The sequence below is a fragment of the Dipodomys spectabilis genome, unplaced genomic scaffold (assembly GCF_019054845.1).
Source record: "Dipodomys spectabilis isolate Male_0828 unplaced genomic scaffold, ASM1905484v1 ptg000273l, whole genome shotgun sequence".
Classification (NCBI taxonomy): Eukaryota; Metazoa; Chordata; class Mammalia; order Rodentia; family Heteromyidae; genus Dipodomys; species Dipodomys spectabilis.
Window position 1 is genome coordinate 3,881,520 of NW_024870950.1, and position 17,769 is coordinate 3,899,288.

General features: G+C 47.9%; 1 protein-coding gene across 1 annotated transcript; it reads right to left on the minus strand.

Moving 5' to 3' along the window:
• Positions 1 to 1,189: 1,189 nt before the first annotated feature.
• Positions 1,190 to 15,084, minus strand: Gabarapl2 (GABA type A receptor associated protein like 2). The gene is made up of 4 exons (XM_042700744.1): positions 14,927 to 15,084; positions 14,536 to 14,591; positions 12,222 to 12,394; positions 1,190 to 1,791 (listed from the first exon to the last, which is right to left on the minus strand). The coding sequence occupies exons 1-4, from the start codon at positions 14,958 to 14,960 to the stop codon at positions 1,701 to 1,703; spliced, it is 354 nt and encodes a 117-aa protein (XP_042556678.1). The 5' UTR covers positions 14,961 to 15,084; the 3' UTR covers positions 1,190 to 1,700.
• Between the last annotated feature and the right edge of the window lie 2,685 nt (positions 15,085 to 17,769).

Consider the following 17,769-nt stretch of genomic DNA (forward strand, 5'->3'; position numbering starts at 1 on the left):
AATAAAAAAGGACATAGATACAGACAGGCACCAGCAGATCACGCCTGGAATCCTAGCTACTCAGAAGGCAGAGAACTGAGGGTTGCCGTTCAAAGCCAGTCTTGCTCAAGGAAATCCTTATCTGAGATTCTAATCTCCGTTAACCATCAAAAAGCCAGAAGGGATTCAAGTGCTAGAGCACTTTCCCTTGAGCAAAAAGGCCTTAGGGCCTTATGAGTTAAAGCCCCAGGACCAGCAAACACACACACACACACACACACACACACACACACACACACACACACACACACACACACACACACACACACACACACACACACACACACACACACACACACACGATATATGCATATAGTTTGATATAGAAAGGCTACCAGACTACAGCGTTAAATAAAAAAGCAACAAAAAGGCTTGACTGATGGAGCATCTGGCCAAAACAAGCCTGAGGCCCTGAATTCAAACCCCAATACACGCCTCCTCCCCCCCTCCCCCCCCCCCCCCCCCCCCCGCCCGAAAAGAGTGTATGTGGCTTATTTTGTATAAGAAATAAGGATATAGATACATATGATAGACAAAGAAGACAATGGCCAGGTGCTGTCAGCTCAGTCTATTATCCTAGATACTCAGGAGGCTGATATCTGAGGATCGCAGTTCAGAGCCAGCCCAGGCAGCAAAGTCTTTAAGACTTTTCTTTTTTTTTTGAGGGGGAGGGGAGTTGAACTCAGGGCCGGGACAATGTCCCTGAGCTGCTTTTACTCCCAGCTAGTACTCTACCACTTGAGCCACAGTGCTACTTCTGGCTTTTTTGGTAGTTCAGTCTCTACTGACTAAACTCCAGTTTCCAAATAACCATCAAAAAGTTGGAAGTGGAACACAGGGACAGTGTTCAAGTCCCAGGGCAGACACAAAAATAAGTTTTAAAAAGAGAAAAGTTCCCAGTAAGAGGTGTGTTTTCATATAGTCCAGATTATCTGAGCCACATGAATACCCTGACACTGAGCACCTCTATGATGAATGCCCTGACACTGACCACCCCTATGATGAATGCCCTGACACTGACCACCTCTATGATCCCGGCCACTGCTCTCACTGCTGCCTCGGCCCCCACAAGTCCCTCTCCTGGCCTACAGAGAAGCCACTATTCTAACCCATCCAAACAAGGCGAATAAAGGACACAGTCACACTCCAGTGCCTTTATAAGAGGAAGTTTTATTGTTAATTATTTACCTTAATAGTTTCAGAAAGAGGAACAGATTAGCTCAGTCCAACATGCTTGGCAGTTGGCAGAATCTAGTGAAGCCAAGTGTTCTGATTGCTAAGGATTTAATTTGGACGCCTTTAATACTTAGCCATCTAACACTTCAAACATAATCCAGAATTAATGCATCATCGCCTTCCCTTTCACTTTAAGACAGCACCTACCTCACTTCATTATGGAAATGTCTTCATTAAATATGATTCCCAGAGATCAAGTTCCCTGGAGAATTCAGCCATGAGGACAGTGCACAGAAAGTAAAACTCAAAATAAAACTGTATAATTTACTAATCTAAGGAAACAAAACCTTCCAATATATTAAGAAATAAATCCAGTTACAAATGCACTAAGAGGTTCATGTGAAGAGGTTCTGGTATAACTGAAAATGGCCGGCTATTTACAAGATACACAAGCAGGAACGGTGCACCTAACCCAGCGCTGGCCCTCAGAAGCCAAAAGTGTTCTCTCCACTGTAGGCCACATACAAGAATCCATCTTCATCCTTTTCCTTCTCGTAAAGCTGTCCCATAGTTAGGCTTGAAAGAGAAAAACAAAAAATATCATTGAAAACTGAGTTTCAGATGTCAGAAGGAACAAGCCCAACCAAAGATAAGGCTGATCTCTCCAGGGTGCAGAGCTATGAGTCAGATTAGTATTTACTGCTTTATAGAATGACAACAGAGCTGTGAAAAGATAAGACAAATTAGGTTTCAGTAAATAACAACCAGAATCAGTCTCCAGCCCTCAAACAGGCTGATCTGCCTTTCTCTCACAGTGAATTTTTGTTGTTTTTTTTTTGGTGGGGGGTCCGGTCGTGGGGCCTGAACACTATGTTCCTCAGCTCTTCAGCTCAAGGCTAGCACTCTACACTTGAGCCATAGCGCCGCTTCCGGCTTTTTTCTTTTAGCTTATGTGGTGCTGAGGAATGGAACCCAGGGCCTCAGGCATGCAAGGCAAGCGCTCTACCACTGAGCCACCTTCCCAGCCCCTCACAGTGAATTCTTTAAAATCTCATTTTTATTAGCAATGGAGAGAAGCTATGCTGGGGCTTGAACTAAGAGAGTCAGCCTGACCATGACTGAGTCATGCCGCTCCTGTTCAAGAAGTCAGTTCCTTATATTAGGTATCTGAATGCCTTTTAAATGTCAATGAGAAAGTGAAATGAAGAGCCTAAGGAGGCCCTGGTAAGAATGTATTAGGCTCTGGCTGGGAAGGTGGCTCAGTGGTAGAGTGCTTGTTTCCCATGCATGAGGCCCTGGGTTCGATTCCTCAGCACCACATAAACAGAAAAAGCTGGAAGTGGGTGCTGTGGCTCAAGTGGTAGAGTGCTCGCCTTGAGCTGAAGAGCTGAGGGACAGCACCCAAGCCCAGAGTTGAAGCCCCATGATGGACAAAAAAACAAACAAACAAAAAAGAATATATTAGGCTCTCCAGGCTAAACTCAAAAGGTACAAATAACTTTTGTTTCTGCTGGTACTGAGACTTGAACTCAAGAGCCTTGTGCTTTTTTTTCCCCCTCCCCCCCACTTATAGCTCATTTTCTACCACTTGAGCTTAATTGGAAATTAGGCCCTGCAGACTTTTCTGCCTAAGCTGGCTTTGAACCAAGATCCTCAGATCTCAGCCTCCTGAGTAGCTAGTTAGGTTTAGAGCCATGAACCCAGACAAACAGTTCATTCTTTTTTTTTTTTTTTTTTTTTGTCGGTCGTGGGGCTTGAACTCGGCCTGGGCGCTGTCCCTCAGCTCTTCAGCTCAAGGCGAGCGCTCTACCACTTGAGCTACAGCGCCACTTCCAGTTTTCTGGTGGTTTATTGGAGATAGGAGTCTCACAGTCTCTCCTGCACGGGCTGGCTTTGAACCCGGATCCTCAGATCTCAGCCTCCTGAGTAGCTAGGATTACAGGAATGAGCCACCAGCGCCTGGCAAACAGTTCATTCTTATGAAAGCTTTCTAGCCAAACCCCATAAATCCCCAGAGATCTACATCTGCATGACAAAGAGACCTTTGTAAATAATACAAATACAGTTTCCACTGTATTTGAGACACAAAGAAACCTGTCCTGGACTGGGGATGGAACTCAGTGGTAGAGCACTCAGTGGTAGAGCACTCACCTAGCATATACAAGGCTCTGGGTTCAACATCCAGATTAAAACAACAACAAAAGGGTCCAGGTTTCCTAAGAGCCCTTCAGGAATAGATTCCTTCAACTAAAACCTGTGGATGGGACAGCCGGCTTTCCAGAAGCTGTTAAACAGACTTCAGTGGAAACCTAATGTACTTCTGTCATAGAACTGGGTTGTCTCAGTGAGATGAGTAACACCTGCAACCTCAGACAAGCTCTGGCCACATGTCCATGTTTGAGAGGGATGACCTTGAGCGGCAGGGTCAGCCAGCTCACCAAGACCTCACTGGAGACACCTGAGTTCCCTGCACAGACAGGTCAGGGTCAGAACAGAGGCTTAAATACTGGACTTAGTAACCCTAATGTCAACAGGGGAGATAAAAGAGGAATCCAGGCCTCTGTGTGAAGTAGCGAGTGTCCGCTGCTGCTCTGCTGCTGGTGGGCTGACAGGAACATGGGTCTGATTTATCAGCGCAGAGGTTTTCCTTTTCTATTCTTCCTCAGTTGCAAGCTTAGCTCCGATAGCTATGTGGGTAGATGATTAAGCAGCAATGTGGGGGTGGATGAATATGAATATAAAATGGCTTATCAGCATCTTGTACAATTAAAAACTGTTTCCTCTGAGCATCTCTTAACCTGAAATTTGTAAAATAAAAACTGCATGGAACAGTTCTGCTCTGAAAGAAATATTCTATACCACTGCTATGTAACACAGCAGCCATTGGCTGCATTTAGCAGCTGAATGAATGTGGCTTGCCAGGGGCCCTGTGAGTAAACCAAGGCTCACCAATGCACGCAGCACTGGCCAAACCCACACTGGCCCCAACCAAGGGCAGGTCAGAGAGGCTATGCCATCCAGCCTGGTACTTGAAAGACTTAGTGTGCAAATACATCTCAAGTTTGATTACATACTGGAATGAGTTTTAAAAATGGATATAGTGGGGCTGGGAAGGTGGCTCAGTGGTAGAGCACTTGCCTTGCATGCTCGAGGCCCTGGGTTCGATTCCTCAGCACCACATAAGCAAAAAGAAAAAAAGCCGGAAGTGGTGCTGTGGCTCAAGTGGTAGAGCTCTAGCCTTGAGCTGAAGAGCTGAGGGACAGCGCCCAGGCCCAGAGTTCAGGCCCCACGACCGGACCCAAAAAAAAAAAAAAAATGGATATAGTGGGTTAAATTATTAATTTGAACCCAGAGCCTCATGTATGGTAGGCAAATATCTATAACCACTTGGGCCACACCCCCAGTCTTTTTGTTTGTATTTTGAGACAAAATGTTGCTAACTTTGCCTGTGTGGGCTTCAAATTCAAGATCCTCCTGTCTCAGCCTCCAAAGGAGCTGTCATTACAGGTGTCCACTGCCACACCAAGCAAATTTTTAAACCATCTATTAGGTTTGTATGCCATGTCCGCTGATGACACGATCCTAGAACAGCCTTACTTGGTGGGCAGGGAGGGGATACAAGGAGGAACCCAGCTCAAGAGAGCACCTATATTGCTAAGCCTCCACACCTTGACTGAAGAGCAAAATCATTAGGGAGCGACTGAGAACATGGCTTAGTGGTACAGTGCTCGCCTACCATACTCGAAGCCCTGTGTTTGATTGCTCATTTCCACATAAACAGAAAAAGCCAGAAGTAGAGTCATGGCTCAAGTAGTAGAGGGTTGGGCTTGAGCAAAAGCTCAGGGAGCTGGGAAGGTGGCTCAGTGGTAGAGCGCTTGTCTTGCATCTATGAGGCCTGGGTTCGATTCCTCAGCTAGAAGTGGTGCTGTAGTTCAGGTGGTAAGAACGCTAGTGGTAGAGTGCTAGCCTTGAGCTGAAGAGCTCAGGTACAGCACCCAGGCTCAGAGTTCAGGCTCCACGACCAAAAAAAAAAAAAAAAAGCATCATTGGAGAGCTTTAAAGCATTTCTTTGTCCAAGCCCCACCCTGGTCGATTGAATCAGAATCTCTAAGGGTGGGACCTGACCATCAGTGTGCTTTAAGGCCAAGGATGATTCATTCCAGGTGTAGACAGGTTGAGAAGAAACACATTTGTCCTTTTTGGGGGTGGGGAGATACTCAGCTCCAAGAGCCACGTGACCAGGAAGCAGGGCCGCTGAGCCAAGAGTGAAAAGACAGCAGTGTGCAGAAGGGCTGGAACACGCAGCGGGAGCTCACTGATTTTACCCACTTTTTTCTGAGACCCCCCCCCCCAGGATAAAGCTAAACCCTCAGAATAAACCTGGTCCTGTCCAGGGTGCCTTGTAGATTTCTCCGCTGCCATTACCAAACAGTTTGCAGGAGCAGACACTGTGTTCAGTTTTGACAATCCCTCCTGATACTCTGTCACATTGGCTTCCACCTGCTCTTCCCTAACAAGCCAGAAGCTCTTAGCAAAACACATCTGAATCCTGCTGCTGTTACAAATATTTGAGAGGGCTGGGAAGGTGGCTCAGTGGTAGAGCGCTTGCCTTGCATGCCTGAGGCCCTGGGTTCGATTCCTCAGCACCACATAAGCAAAAAGAAAAAAGCCGGAAGTGGCGCTGTGGCTCAAGTGGTAGAGCGCTAGCCTTGAGCTGAAGAGCTGAGGGACAGTGCCCAGGCCCAGAGTTCAGGCCCCACGACCGGACCCAAAACAAAAAACAAATATTTGAGAAAGTTGGGCACAGGAGGCTCATACCTGTAATTCTAGCTACTCGGAAGGCTGAGATCTGAGGATCCCAGTTCAAAGCCAGCCCCAGCAGGAAAGTCTGTGAGACTCCTATCTCCAATTAACCACCAGAAATGGAGCTTTGCTCAAAATGATGGAGCATTTAACCACCAGAAATGGAGCTATTGCTCAAAATGATGGAGCATTAACTTTGCACAGAAAAGCTCAGGGACAGTGCCCAGGCCCTGAGATCAAGCCCAATGACTGACAAAACAAAAAAACCTTGAGGGCTGAGAATGTGGCTGAGAATGCCTGCCTAGCCTGCATGAAGCCCTGGGTCCAATTCCTCAGTACCTCAGTATAAACAGAGAAGGCCAGTAGCGGTGCGAGGCTCAAGTGATAGAGTGCTAGCCTTGGGCAAAAGAAGCGCTCAGTGACAGTGTCCAGACTGGCAAAAAAAAAAAAAAAGGAAGAAGAAGAAGAGGAGGAGGAGGAGGAGGAAGAGGGAAGAAGAAGAAGAAAGAAGAAGAAGAGAAACCAAACAAGAGCACCATCAACACCAGCGATCTGTGACTGGATGTTGCCTGTAGCCAACAGGGTAACCACTACTAAGGCAGTAGGGGCTGCAACTGCTGATGGATGGGCAGCCCATAATTATGTGGGTTTTGGTCCTTTCTAGTTTTAGGTTGCAGTCTTTTAACTTCAGATTTACCAGTTTATGAAGAGCCTAAGCAGCTATAGAGACTGGTAATAAAAATCCTAGTTATAATAGTATTCCAAATTCTGTTCTAAGTACAGTACCTGTACTAACTCTATCCTCTCATAATCCCTACTCCAAAGTTAAGGCAAAAAACTAAATCCAAACTAAGGCATAAAGAGATCAAACGATTGTTACCAGAGGTCACAAAAATAGGTGACTTCTTAGGACCCGCCCCACAGTGCTGCCTCCAGGTGAATATACATACAGCTCATTCTTTTTTTTTTTTTGGTCGGTCGTGGGGCTTGAACTCTGGGCCTGGGCGCTGTCCCTCAGCTCTTCAGCTCAAGGCGAGCACTCTACCACTTGAGCTACAGCGCCACTTCCGGTTTTCTGGTGGTTTTATTGGAGATAGGAGTCTCATAGTCTCTCCTGCCCGGGCTGGCTTTGAACCGCGATCCTCAGATCTCAGCCTCCTGAGTAGCTAGGATTACAGGCGTGAGCCACCAGCGCCCGGCTATACAGCTCATTCTTAAGTGCTTGTGCCCGGCAGTGCTGGCTCCAGGTGAATATACATACAGCTCACTCTCAAGTGCTTGTGCCTGCTCAGAGACCTGCCCTAGAACAGCACTTCTCACTCACACTCAACGCTCACACAGTTATACCAGTCACCTAGACACCAAGCGCTCAAGTAAAGGCCACTGCAGCTGAGTCTACATGGCACACAGACTAATAAGGTCTCAGATACCCTGTAATGGGACAATGAATTGTAATGCCTAATGACTTGGAGAGTCTAACATTATTCTGTCAGGCAGACTAGCGTAGAAGCCTGGACTATCACTTAGTAACAGAGCACTTGCCTAGTAGAAATAAGGCTCTGGGTTCCAGCCCCAGCACCACAGAAGAAAAAGAAAAATAGAGAAGCTTTGCATGGGTGAGAACTGCATTGTGTGCGTATAGTTGGGACCCACTGGGTGAGACATCTGATAACCGCCAGCGCTCCATGCTGACACCTGCCTAACTCTGAGGCCTTCTGGGGAGCACATATCTATACGGTGAAGTGACGTGAAAATAGCACAGGCTCAGAGCACATAAATGCAGTGTCAGAACAACTTGGACTTGAGCCAAAAAGAGCTGGGCCACAGAGTTTTAACCATGTTTTTATGGGTGTAGCTCAGTAGTAGAGTGCCTGACTAACATGCATGAGGCCCTGAGTTCAATCTCCAGCACCAAGGGGAAAAAGAAGTTTTTACAGCGCCATTACCAGTACATTCAAGGGAAAGGACAAAGGACAACATGTGAGCCAGGCAGCAGGACATGTGTAGCCTTCTCCCCCTCAGAATCCACAGAACGCAACACAAAGCCCTGAGTGAGCAGGCCACTGCCGGAATGGCCAGGGTGACTGTTACAGAGACAGCGCCAACGCAGCTGTCCAGATCCATTACCTCCGCCTGCTGAGGACTGGACACCCCTAGCAAGCGGCACTACAACCCAAGGCCGTCTGCCTAATACCTAAAGTATACAAGACAGCCGAAGACAGCCCCCAGTCCCTCATATTATCACCACAGCACATACCTTGTGCGTCTACATGCACAAATCCCAGAAGGAGGCTGCTCTGACTTCCAGGGCACCGCTACCTCCCAAACTTCTGAGTGTGGTGAGGAATAAAATGGGAAAAGCTAATGGCAAACTCAGGCGAAAGTGAGATAGGACCTTGAGGTACTAGAAAATGAACCCAAACGGTTCTCTAAAGCTTTGTTCCCCCCCCCCCCCTCCATTCAGGGTCACACAGATCCAGATAAAACTAACCAGTAATAAAGTCAAGTTCCAACAGGATCCATCCAAGAATGGCCATGACGCCCAGGGCAAACATTAGTTTTACTACTCAATAGCTTTATGGATTAGGGCAAGCTGACCCAGAACTATGTGGGTGCCCAATCCCAGCAGAACCTGTCCTCAGCCCCCATCTAAGGGCAGGTCCTGAGTTCCAGCCTGACTCATCAACTGGTCAGATTGATGAACACACCTGGCCAGCCATCTGCTGTGGAGCCTGTGTGTTCCCTGGATCAGAGCAAGATGTGGTGATCATGGAGGTCAGGGCCCACTACCTGAAAATCCCAAAGATTCTAAAACAAACACGAACTCTTGGTTCTTCTTTAAATCTGAAATAAACCTGTGTTTGAGAGGTATTTACCTAGAAGTGATCAAAAGATGATCTAATTTAGGATCCAGAAATGATCTAATTTAAGCACAATACCTTTAGAAGACAAAAGCAACTGAACACCATCAGCACTGATTAAACAACACTGATTTCCCCATGTCAAATGGTAACATCTTAGAGACTTTTGGGAGCTGGTCCTGAGGGGCTTGACCTCTGGGACTGGCACTGTCCTTGAGCTCTTTTGCTCAAGGCTAGTACTCTACTACTTGAGTGACAGCACCACTCCAGCTTTTTCTGTGACTTAATTGAAGAGTCACAGACTTTCCTGCCCAGGCTGACTATGAACCACGATCCTCAGATCTCAGCCTCCTGAGCAGCTAGGATTGCAGGCATGAGCCACAGGCACTTGGCTAAGATATTTAGTAGCAAGTTCCTGTTTCTACTTTAAGAGGAAGGGAGGAAACTAAGGAGGGAGGGAGACTGATTATTGTTGGTTCTAAACAAAGGCCTGAGACCACTGCCAGATCTGTGTTCCCCTTTCATAATTTCTCAGTTCTATCTACCTAGGCAGAGTTTCCCTTCTGTTTTTTGGCCTGATTCTTGATGTGGGCACATAGCAGAGAATTCAATTCAACTTTCCAATAATAAGAACTCAAAAGGAATTCAGTACAACTCTTAGGGACTTGCTTCTCTATTTCTAGAGTCGTTATTTAACGCTAACCTGATAATCATGACACTCTCCACCCATCATCTCCTGTCTTCACTCTCAAGGCAGAAATAGCAGAAATGATTGTTCAACTTCAGGCATATGTGATCCTTGTCAGCTGTCAGTCTGGGAGAGGAAGGGCTTCTGCAGGCCTAAATTCATCTTTCCTCTACACAATTTACACAGCCTTGCAGCTGGCTGAGAGCAAAGGTTAAAAGCTCCAGACTTCCCCAAGGAGGCTGCGAAGAGCTGGAGAAGAACTGCTAGATTGCCTTAGGGAGGAGATGGGACAAGTGAGTCACACAGGGGGGAACTGGGGACCTAGTGGCACTTTTGTTTGCTGGGAGGAAGGTGATTTAGTTGCAAAAAGCCTAGTGATATCACATGCCTTTTGTTTATAAACAAATGAGAGTATTTCTTGTCTCCTTTTCTTTGGAGACTGGTACAGCCCAAAAGGTCTGGGAACTTGCTAAGTAGCCAATAAACGCTAGCAATCTTCCAACCTCAGCCTCAGTAGTGCTGGGATGCTAGGGTTATACCATCACACACCTGGCTATCCAGTTTCTTTCATTTTTTTAAAGAACAAAAAACTGCCGGCGCCAGTGACTCATGCCTTTAATCCTAGCTACTCAGGAGGCTGAGATCTGGTTCAAAGCCAGCCCAGGCAAGAAAGTCTTCAACTTTTATTTCCAATTAGCCACCAGAAAATCAGAAGCAGAGCCATGGCTCAAAGGGACAGAGTTATAGCCTTGGAGCTCAGGTTCAGAGCCCAGGCCTGAGTTCAGTCCCCACATTTGACAAGAAAAAAAGAAGGGAGAATAAAAAACCCAAAGACTTGAGGGGCATGGTTCAAATGGCAGAGTGACTGCACAGTAAGCGTGAGGCCCTGAGTTCAAAGCTCACTGTGGTTTAAAAAAAAAAAGGAATGAAACTCCAAAATGATTGAAAAGTCGCTGTATCAAGAGCAGGACACAGAAGTCATTAACGGGGCCTTGGTGTTCTCTCCACACCTTGCAAAGTCAAGATTTGAGTTCCTCGTAACTTTGTGACTTGGATCACTTGTAATCCATTTTCAATAGATTCTCACTGGACTGGAAAGGCAAATGGGACGTCGAAAATGGCCCTGGCCTCACAGCAGCCGAGGCCCTCACTTTCAATTTCCAATTCTATTTATAATGCAGCAGGGAGGGGGTAGCTAATGACTTACAGTCATTGTATTTGCTAGATTACCAGGGAATTATCAGAGTAATCTTAAGGTCTTAATGAAGCCTGCTTAATTTCCTGGAGAGAGACCAGAGGATCCGCATTGAGGAAAATAAACTCAAGTGCCTTGTCCTGTTCACCACCTCCAGGAAGGAAGAAGCGGGGTCACCAAGGCACTACAGAGTGCCAAGTGACACGAGAGACAACTTTACCTCCCCTAGTAACTTAAGGGAAGCTGAGAATAACCCCATAGATTTCCAGACTTCCTCTCTAGTGAAGAATGCACCCAGCCGTACACTGTCAAGAGGCCTGGGAAGGAAGGCTTAGAAGATCCCAATGGTGACAAGATCGCCACAACTTCCAAAGCATAGCTGTAGTTGACCAAGGCACCCACCCACTAGGCAGGACCTGGACACTGGCCTTGAGGAAGGAACTTCATGAATTTCCTCTCTACCACATACCATCAAGTATAGGTGGTAGAGGCCGAAAATGGATGTCAGACAAAATAATAACCAGAGATCTTTACCTTTAATAGAAATAAACTCTGGAATTTGGCTCAGGTCTCTTCTGGAGCTTTTAGGACTATTGGCAGAACATAAACTGAAAATTAAGCCAGTTCCCAGGGCTTCTGAAAGCCTTGACTTTAAGTATTACTTTTGAAGATAACTTAAAACCTAGTTGAGGTCAGATAAGATTTGGTCAGGAATCACCCCTGAGGGGAGAAGGGGTGCCAGAATCAGTCTTGAGACTTAGATATACCCAAACAGTAATTCAAAGAACTCACCGAGGGTTTGGACACAGCCATTTTATTTTCCTGTTTCCACAGGGAACTAAAACCAGCTGTCAACTAGACCAAAGAGGGGAATTATAATGCCTCTGCCTAAGTATGAACAACAAATTATAATCCCAAAGATTTCAGTCACTGTGATGACAGTCAAGTGGTGCCAAAGGACTGAAGTCCACAGAGATTTCAGAGCGTTTCCTAGATAGCAGCCATTTTATCAGACTTCAGGACCAAAGGATACTGATTCACAATGGCAAACAGCTACGGTTAGTGAGTAAGCAAGATGAGTAACTGAAGGAACACTTGACAGGGCCTACATGCCCCTAATGAAGAGCAACAGGGGTGAATTATGCTGTTATGCTTTTTAACTCTACCTCAAACTGGCATCGAACTCTCAATACGTGTACCACCATTGCCTCCCAAGTGGTAAAATTACAGGTATGTCACCTAGCCCAACTTGTTCTGTTTTCTTTCTCATTCTGTTCTGTTTCTATGGTACTTGCACATGTATTGTACCCCTTTATTGTTTTTCTTGAACTGCTGGTTTCAGGGTATATAAATTTTACAGTAAATATTTCTAAGAGCTGTCAGACATCCAAAGTTTCAAGTTCTATAAGCAGCCAAGCAGATGGTTGAAGCCAGAAAGCTCATTAGTAAACCCTCTCACCTGGACTGTGGGACTGTCTTATCCACAAACAGGAAGATTGCCTTCTCGGAAGGAAGCTGGATCCTTTTCCTGATGATCCACATGAACTGAGCCACAGTGATGTCAGACGGAACCAAGTACTTCCGCTTGTCAATGTCAACAATCTGAGAGCCTGAGACTTTTTCCACAATCACCTGGGAAAGTAAAGAGAGTTCAGGGGCTCAGTGGGGAAGCACTACTCTAGCAAGCACAGGACCTACATAAGATCCTTAGCATGGCAAAAAGTATCTTAAAAGAGATAGAGGCCAGGCAATGGTGGATCATGCCTATAATCCTATCTACTCAAGAGGCAGAGAACTGAGGATCACAGTTCAAACCCAGAGACACTTATCTCCAATTAACCACCAGAAAACAGGAAGTAGCCCTGGCTCAAAAGTGGTAGAGCACTAACCTAGAGCAAAAGACCTCAGGGATAGCACCCAGGCCCTGAGTTCAAGCCCCATGACAGACCAAAAAAAAAAAAAAAAAGAGGGGGTGGGAGACCAAAGAGAGGAGAGACAGAATCAGGATTCTATTTTTTTTTTTTTTTTTGGGTCCGGTAGTGGGCCTGAACTCTGGGCCTGGGCACTGTCCCTCAGCTCTTCAGCTCAAGGCTAGCGTTCTACCACCTGAATGAACCACAGAGCCACTTCCGGCTTTTTTCTTTTTGCTTATGTGGTGCTGGGGAATCGAACCCAGGGCCTCATGCATGCAAGGCAAGCGCTCTACCACTGAGCCACCTTCCCAGCCCCCAGGATTGGATTTTCTAAAGGGAGGCTCCCGCCTCACTGTCAGGAGGTAATGAGCAGTGTGGGCAAGGAGCTGAGTGGGAAACTGCAAAGCAGCATGAGAAAATATGCCCAAGGCTTAACTCACACACTCTGGAGGCTAAGAATTGATATAAATGTGTCATAGGGAAACGGTAAGTGCTTTTTTGTGGTCAATTATACCTCTCATCCGATCTCAGCAAGTATAAGAGAAACACAGTTGCTAAGCTTTTCAATATATAATCTGGGCCAACACAATATCTGATAGTATTCAGGTGCCAGTAGCTCACTTCTGTACTCCTAGCTACTCAGGAGACTGAGACCTGAAAATCCCAGTTCAGGGTCAGCCTGGACAGAAAAACCTAAGACTATCTCTAATCAACCAGCAAGAAGTCAGAATGAAGGTGTAGCTCAATTGGCAGAACACGAGTCTTGAGAAAAAAGCAAGAGCAGGAGGCTATAAGTTTAAACTGTAGTACTTACCCAAAAGAAAAAAGATCTGGTGAGGACTTAGTTTATAGCCTGTTACTCCAGCACCCAGAATGTATCCACATTACTGGATAAATAAGTTCCCAAGGAACACAAGAAACAAGAATGGCTGAGCAAGCACTGGTGGCTCATGCCTATAATCCTAGCTACTCATGAGGCTGAGATCTGAGGATCCCAATTCAAAGCCAGACCAGGTAGGAAATTGTGTAAGACTTATCTCCAATTAACCACCAGAAAGCCAAAAGTGGCTCTGTGGCTCAAAGTAGTAGAATACCAGCCTTGAGCAAAAAAGCTCAGGGATAGCGCCCAAGGCCCTGAATTCAAGCCCCAGGACAGAAAAAATAAAAAATAACATAAAAGGATGGCTGGATCAATGGATATGCCCTAGCATGCCCAGCACCCAAAACACCAGATCTTCACATTTGGGCCTGTTGCTTCTCTGTAAAGGGGTTGTGAATTTGTCAATCTAACTTTCTCCCCAAAGGCATTGTTTACGAGAAAACATCACCAAGGAAAGACCTTCAAAAATGCATAAGGCTCACAGGAACTATCTCCACTACCAGACAGAAAACATTACTTGTCTACTGCCAGAGAAAGAACCTTTTTGGATCTTTTGGTTAAGCAAGATGACAGTCTCAAGGTGAAGAAAAGTTACAAGATAGAGGCTCCCGATTTTAAAAGATGTCCTGAGACTAAAGTACCACTTCCAAGACCCAAGTGACACTTCTCCTCCACCAGCGTTCCCAAAAGTGGCAGCGACTAGTCGCCCTGTCCTAGAACTTCTTTCTTACATAATTGGCTAGGGAGCCGACAGCTTACTGGCCTAGATCGGGGTATTCAGCACTGAGGCACCTGAACAGCACCAGGCAAGACCCTCAGGCCGCGGGTCCCCGGCCTCGACGGGCCCCGACGCGGACTGGCCGGTCACTAGCGAGGGCTGGAACCTCCACTTTCCAACTGTTGAGCGGCCGGGAGGCCGGCGGCGGCTCCGACTCCGGGGGTGCCAGTGGGGCGAGGGGGCGGGGAGTTCCGACACTCACCGGAACGCGGTCGGGGTACTTCGCTCGGATTTTCGCAGATTCCACGCATCTGTGTTCTAAGAGAGAGACACGGGGGGGGGCTGTGCGGCGTCCGCCCGCCGGCGGGCTCCGGGTCCCCGGGCGTCCTCCGCCCTCCTCCCCCTCCACGACCTGCGCACGCCCGCGCTCCCGTCCCGGTATCCCCGCGGCCGCGCTCCTCAGGCCCCGGGCTCCCCGGAGGCCCCCGATGGCAGCAGCGGGTCGGGGCGCCGCCGCCCAGCCGGGCGGCCCCGCGGCGACCCAGGCCCCGGCCCCGCACCCGCCCCGCCCGACTGGGCCCCGGGGCGGCCCGGGTGGGGGAGGGGGCCGGCCGAGCTCCGGCCCCCGGCCCGGCTGGCGGCCGCGCACGTACCCAGGGAGTGGTCCTCCTTGAACATCCACTTCATGGCGGCGGCGGGGAGGGGGCAGAGCCGGCTCTCGGAGCCGCGGAGTCCGGCGAACCGACCACAACAACAACGACGGCGGAGGCGGCGGCGACAGCGACTACACGGCAGGCGGGACTTCCGGCTGCTGAAGCTTAGCAACCGGCCGGGGGCGTGGCTTCCGGCGCCGTTTGCTGTGACGTAGAGCAGGGGCGGGCCCTCACGCGAAGGGGCGGGGCTTGAGAGGGGTCCCGGGAGGGTCTCGGGGAAACCCAGGCGGTGCGGTCGGGGTGTACGCGGGGTGGGTGCCAGCGACCGGAGGAAGCGTTGCGGAGCCGCCGACGGGAGTGGGGTTTCGGGGTTGTGGGTGGAGGGTAGGGTGCGATTGCCAGCACACTTACTGAGGCGCTTCGTGGGGCAGTGTGCAAAGGATGTTTGAGGGCTTGAGAAACCTCTCGCGGCTGGCTAGGTAAGGAGAGCGCTGGGGATGTCGGCGATTTGGGGGACCCGGTTTGACGTGGTCACTGATGACGAGCGGGTCCGGTATTGAAGTCAGCCACCGTACGTTCCCGTGGACCTGAAACAATTGATTCTAACGCCATTTTCTCCCTTTATTTGTAAGCAAATGTTAAGATACACATTTAAGAGAAAGTACAACAAATCTGGGGCTTGCCTCACCTTAGAGCGGAGACCCCGCGTCCGGAGATCGGAAGAGGCGCGGTGCAGGTTAGCCGGGCGGCTCGGCGGGGCCGGCGTCCAGGATTGCCAGTGGGCGTGACCCAGCAATCCCCTCGGGCTGCCGGCCTGAGTCACCCGCCGAGACACGTGCCCGGAGATTCTTGGAGCCGTGTTGGGCAAGTCCTCGGGAAGTCTGGCTGTGTCACCATCTGTCTCTGAGCCGGTGAGCACGTAATTAGAATATTCACATAATTGGGCACATGATCACCTGGCACGTGCTTGTGTTGTGATGCACCCGTCAGGCCTGTGTGTCGGAACGTAGTCATTCATTATCTCCTGTGGTTGTAATTCCTGAAGGATGCTGTGGAATCTAGCTTCGTTCTGAAAATGTTTTTGTTGTCTCCAGATTTGTGTTGAGTCGGTTGGTTGGGAGGTGTGGGTGAGAATGTTGAAAGGACTGACATTGATTAAGACCCATTGAATTCACACAGTGCTTTGTTAAATGACAACTCTTTTATACACTAAAGATAATAAAAATATTTTTAAAAGATTGTGTGTCTCGGCAACCAAGATAAGTTGTCTTTAATGAGATGAAAAAAATCCTTTGAGGGGGCTGGGAAGGTGGCTCAGTGGTAGAGCGCTTGCCTTGCATGCATGAGGCCCTGGGTTCGATTCCCTAGCACCACATAAGCAAAAAGAAAAGAAGCCGGAAGTGGCGCTGTGGCTCAAGTGGTAGAGCGCTAGCCTTGAGCTGAAGAGCTGAGGGACAGCTCCCAGGCCCAGAGTTCAAGCCCCTATGACCAGACCCCCCCAAAAAAAAAATCCTTTGAAATTCAATTTAGAAATTGGTGGTGTTGCATGGCAATAACATTTCATAGTGAATTAAAAGTTGGAATGAAGGATGAGTGTAGCCCAGCTGTAGGATGTTTGCCTAGTATATATGCAAGACCCTGGTTCAGACTCCAGCACAAGAAAGAAAGGAAGAGAAGGGGAAAGAAGAAGGGAGAAAAGAAGGGAGAGAGGGAGGAAGTGAGCAGAGAAGGGAGGGAGGAAATGAATTAGAGTCCCCTTTTACAGAACTGTGTTGTCCTAGTCCAAAAGAGCGCCTCACTTACAACATAGGTGAGGCAGGTTAGTTATAAAGAAGAAATGCTGAAACCATCCCTGTCTCCCAGTCATGAATTAGGAGACACCCAGGGGTTCTTTTCTCCTCTCTCTGTACTCCCTTTTTAAGATTAAAAGGGGACCAATGTTCTTTAGGGAGAGAAATGTGGCAGGAGAGGAGACAGGTAAGGATTTATTATATTCTTTATTATATATTCTTTTTAATGACTATAAGAAGGGTGTTGAAAATAAAGTAGTTAAGCTTCCTTTCATTCTAATGCTCTTAAGTTACAATATATGGGGGTTAGCATTCTCCTTTGAAATGGTAAAAACTCAGCAAGATTCAAATATAAGTTTCTTCTAGCCCTCACTGGTGGTTCATGCCTATAATTCTAGCTTTCAGAAGGATGAACTGAGGACTGAGGTTAAAAGCTAGCCCAAGTAAAAGCCAGAAATGGAGCTATGGTTCAAGTAGTAGGGGGCTAACCTTGAGCAGATAAAAAGCTAAAGGATAGTGCCCAGGCCCTGAGTTTAAGCCCCAAGACCAGCACAAAAAGAGGGAGAGGAATTATTACTACTTAGCACAAACCTCACACTATCTCTTTTCTTTTGGGGGGGGGGGTCTGGTCGTGGGGCCTGAACTCTGGGCCTGGGCATTGTCCCTCAGCTCTTCAGCTCAAGGCTAGTACTCTACCACTTGAGCCATAGCACCACTTCCAGCTTTTTTTCTTTTTGCTTATGTGGTGCTGAGGAATCGAACCCAGGGCCTTGCATGCAAGGCAAGTACTCTACCACTGAGCCACCTTCCCAGCCCTCACACTATCTCTTGACACAAGAATGTGATGCTTGCTGGGCACTGGTGGCTCATGCCAATAATTCTAGCTACACAGGGAGCTGAGATCAGAGGATCACGGTTCAAAGCCAGCCTGGGCAGGAAAGCCCTTGAGAATCTTATCTTTAATTGATCACTGAAAAAGCCAGAAGTGACGCTGTTGCTAAAAGGGGTAGAGCACTAGCCCTGAGTAAAAGAGCTCAGAGACAGCATCCAGGA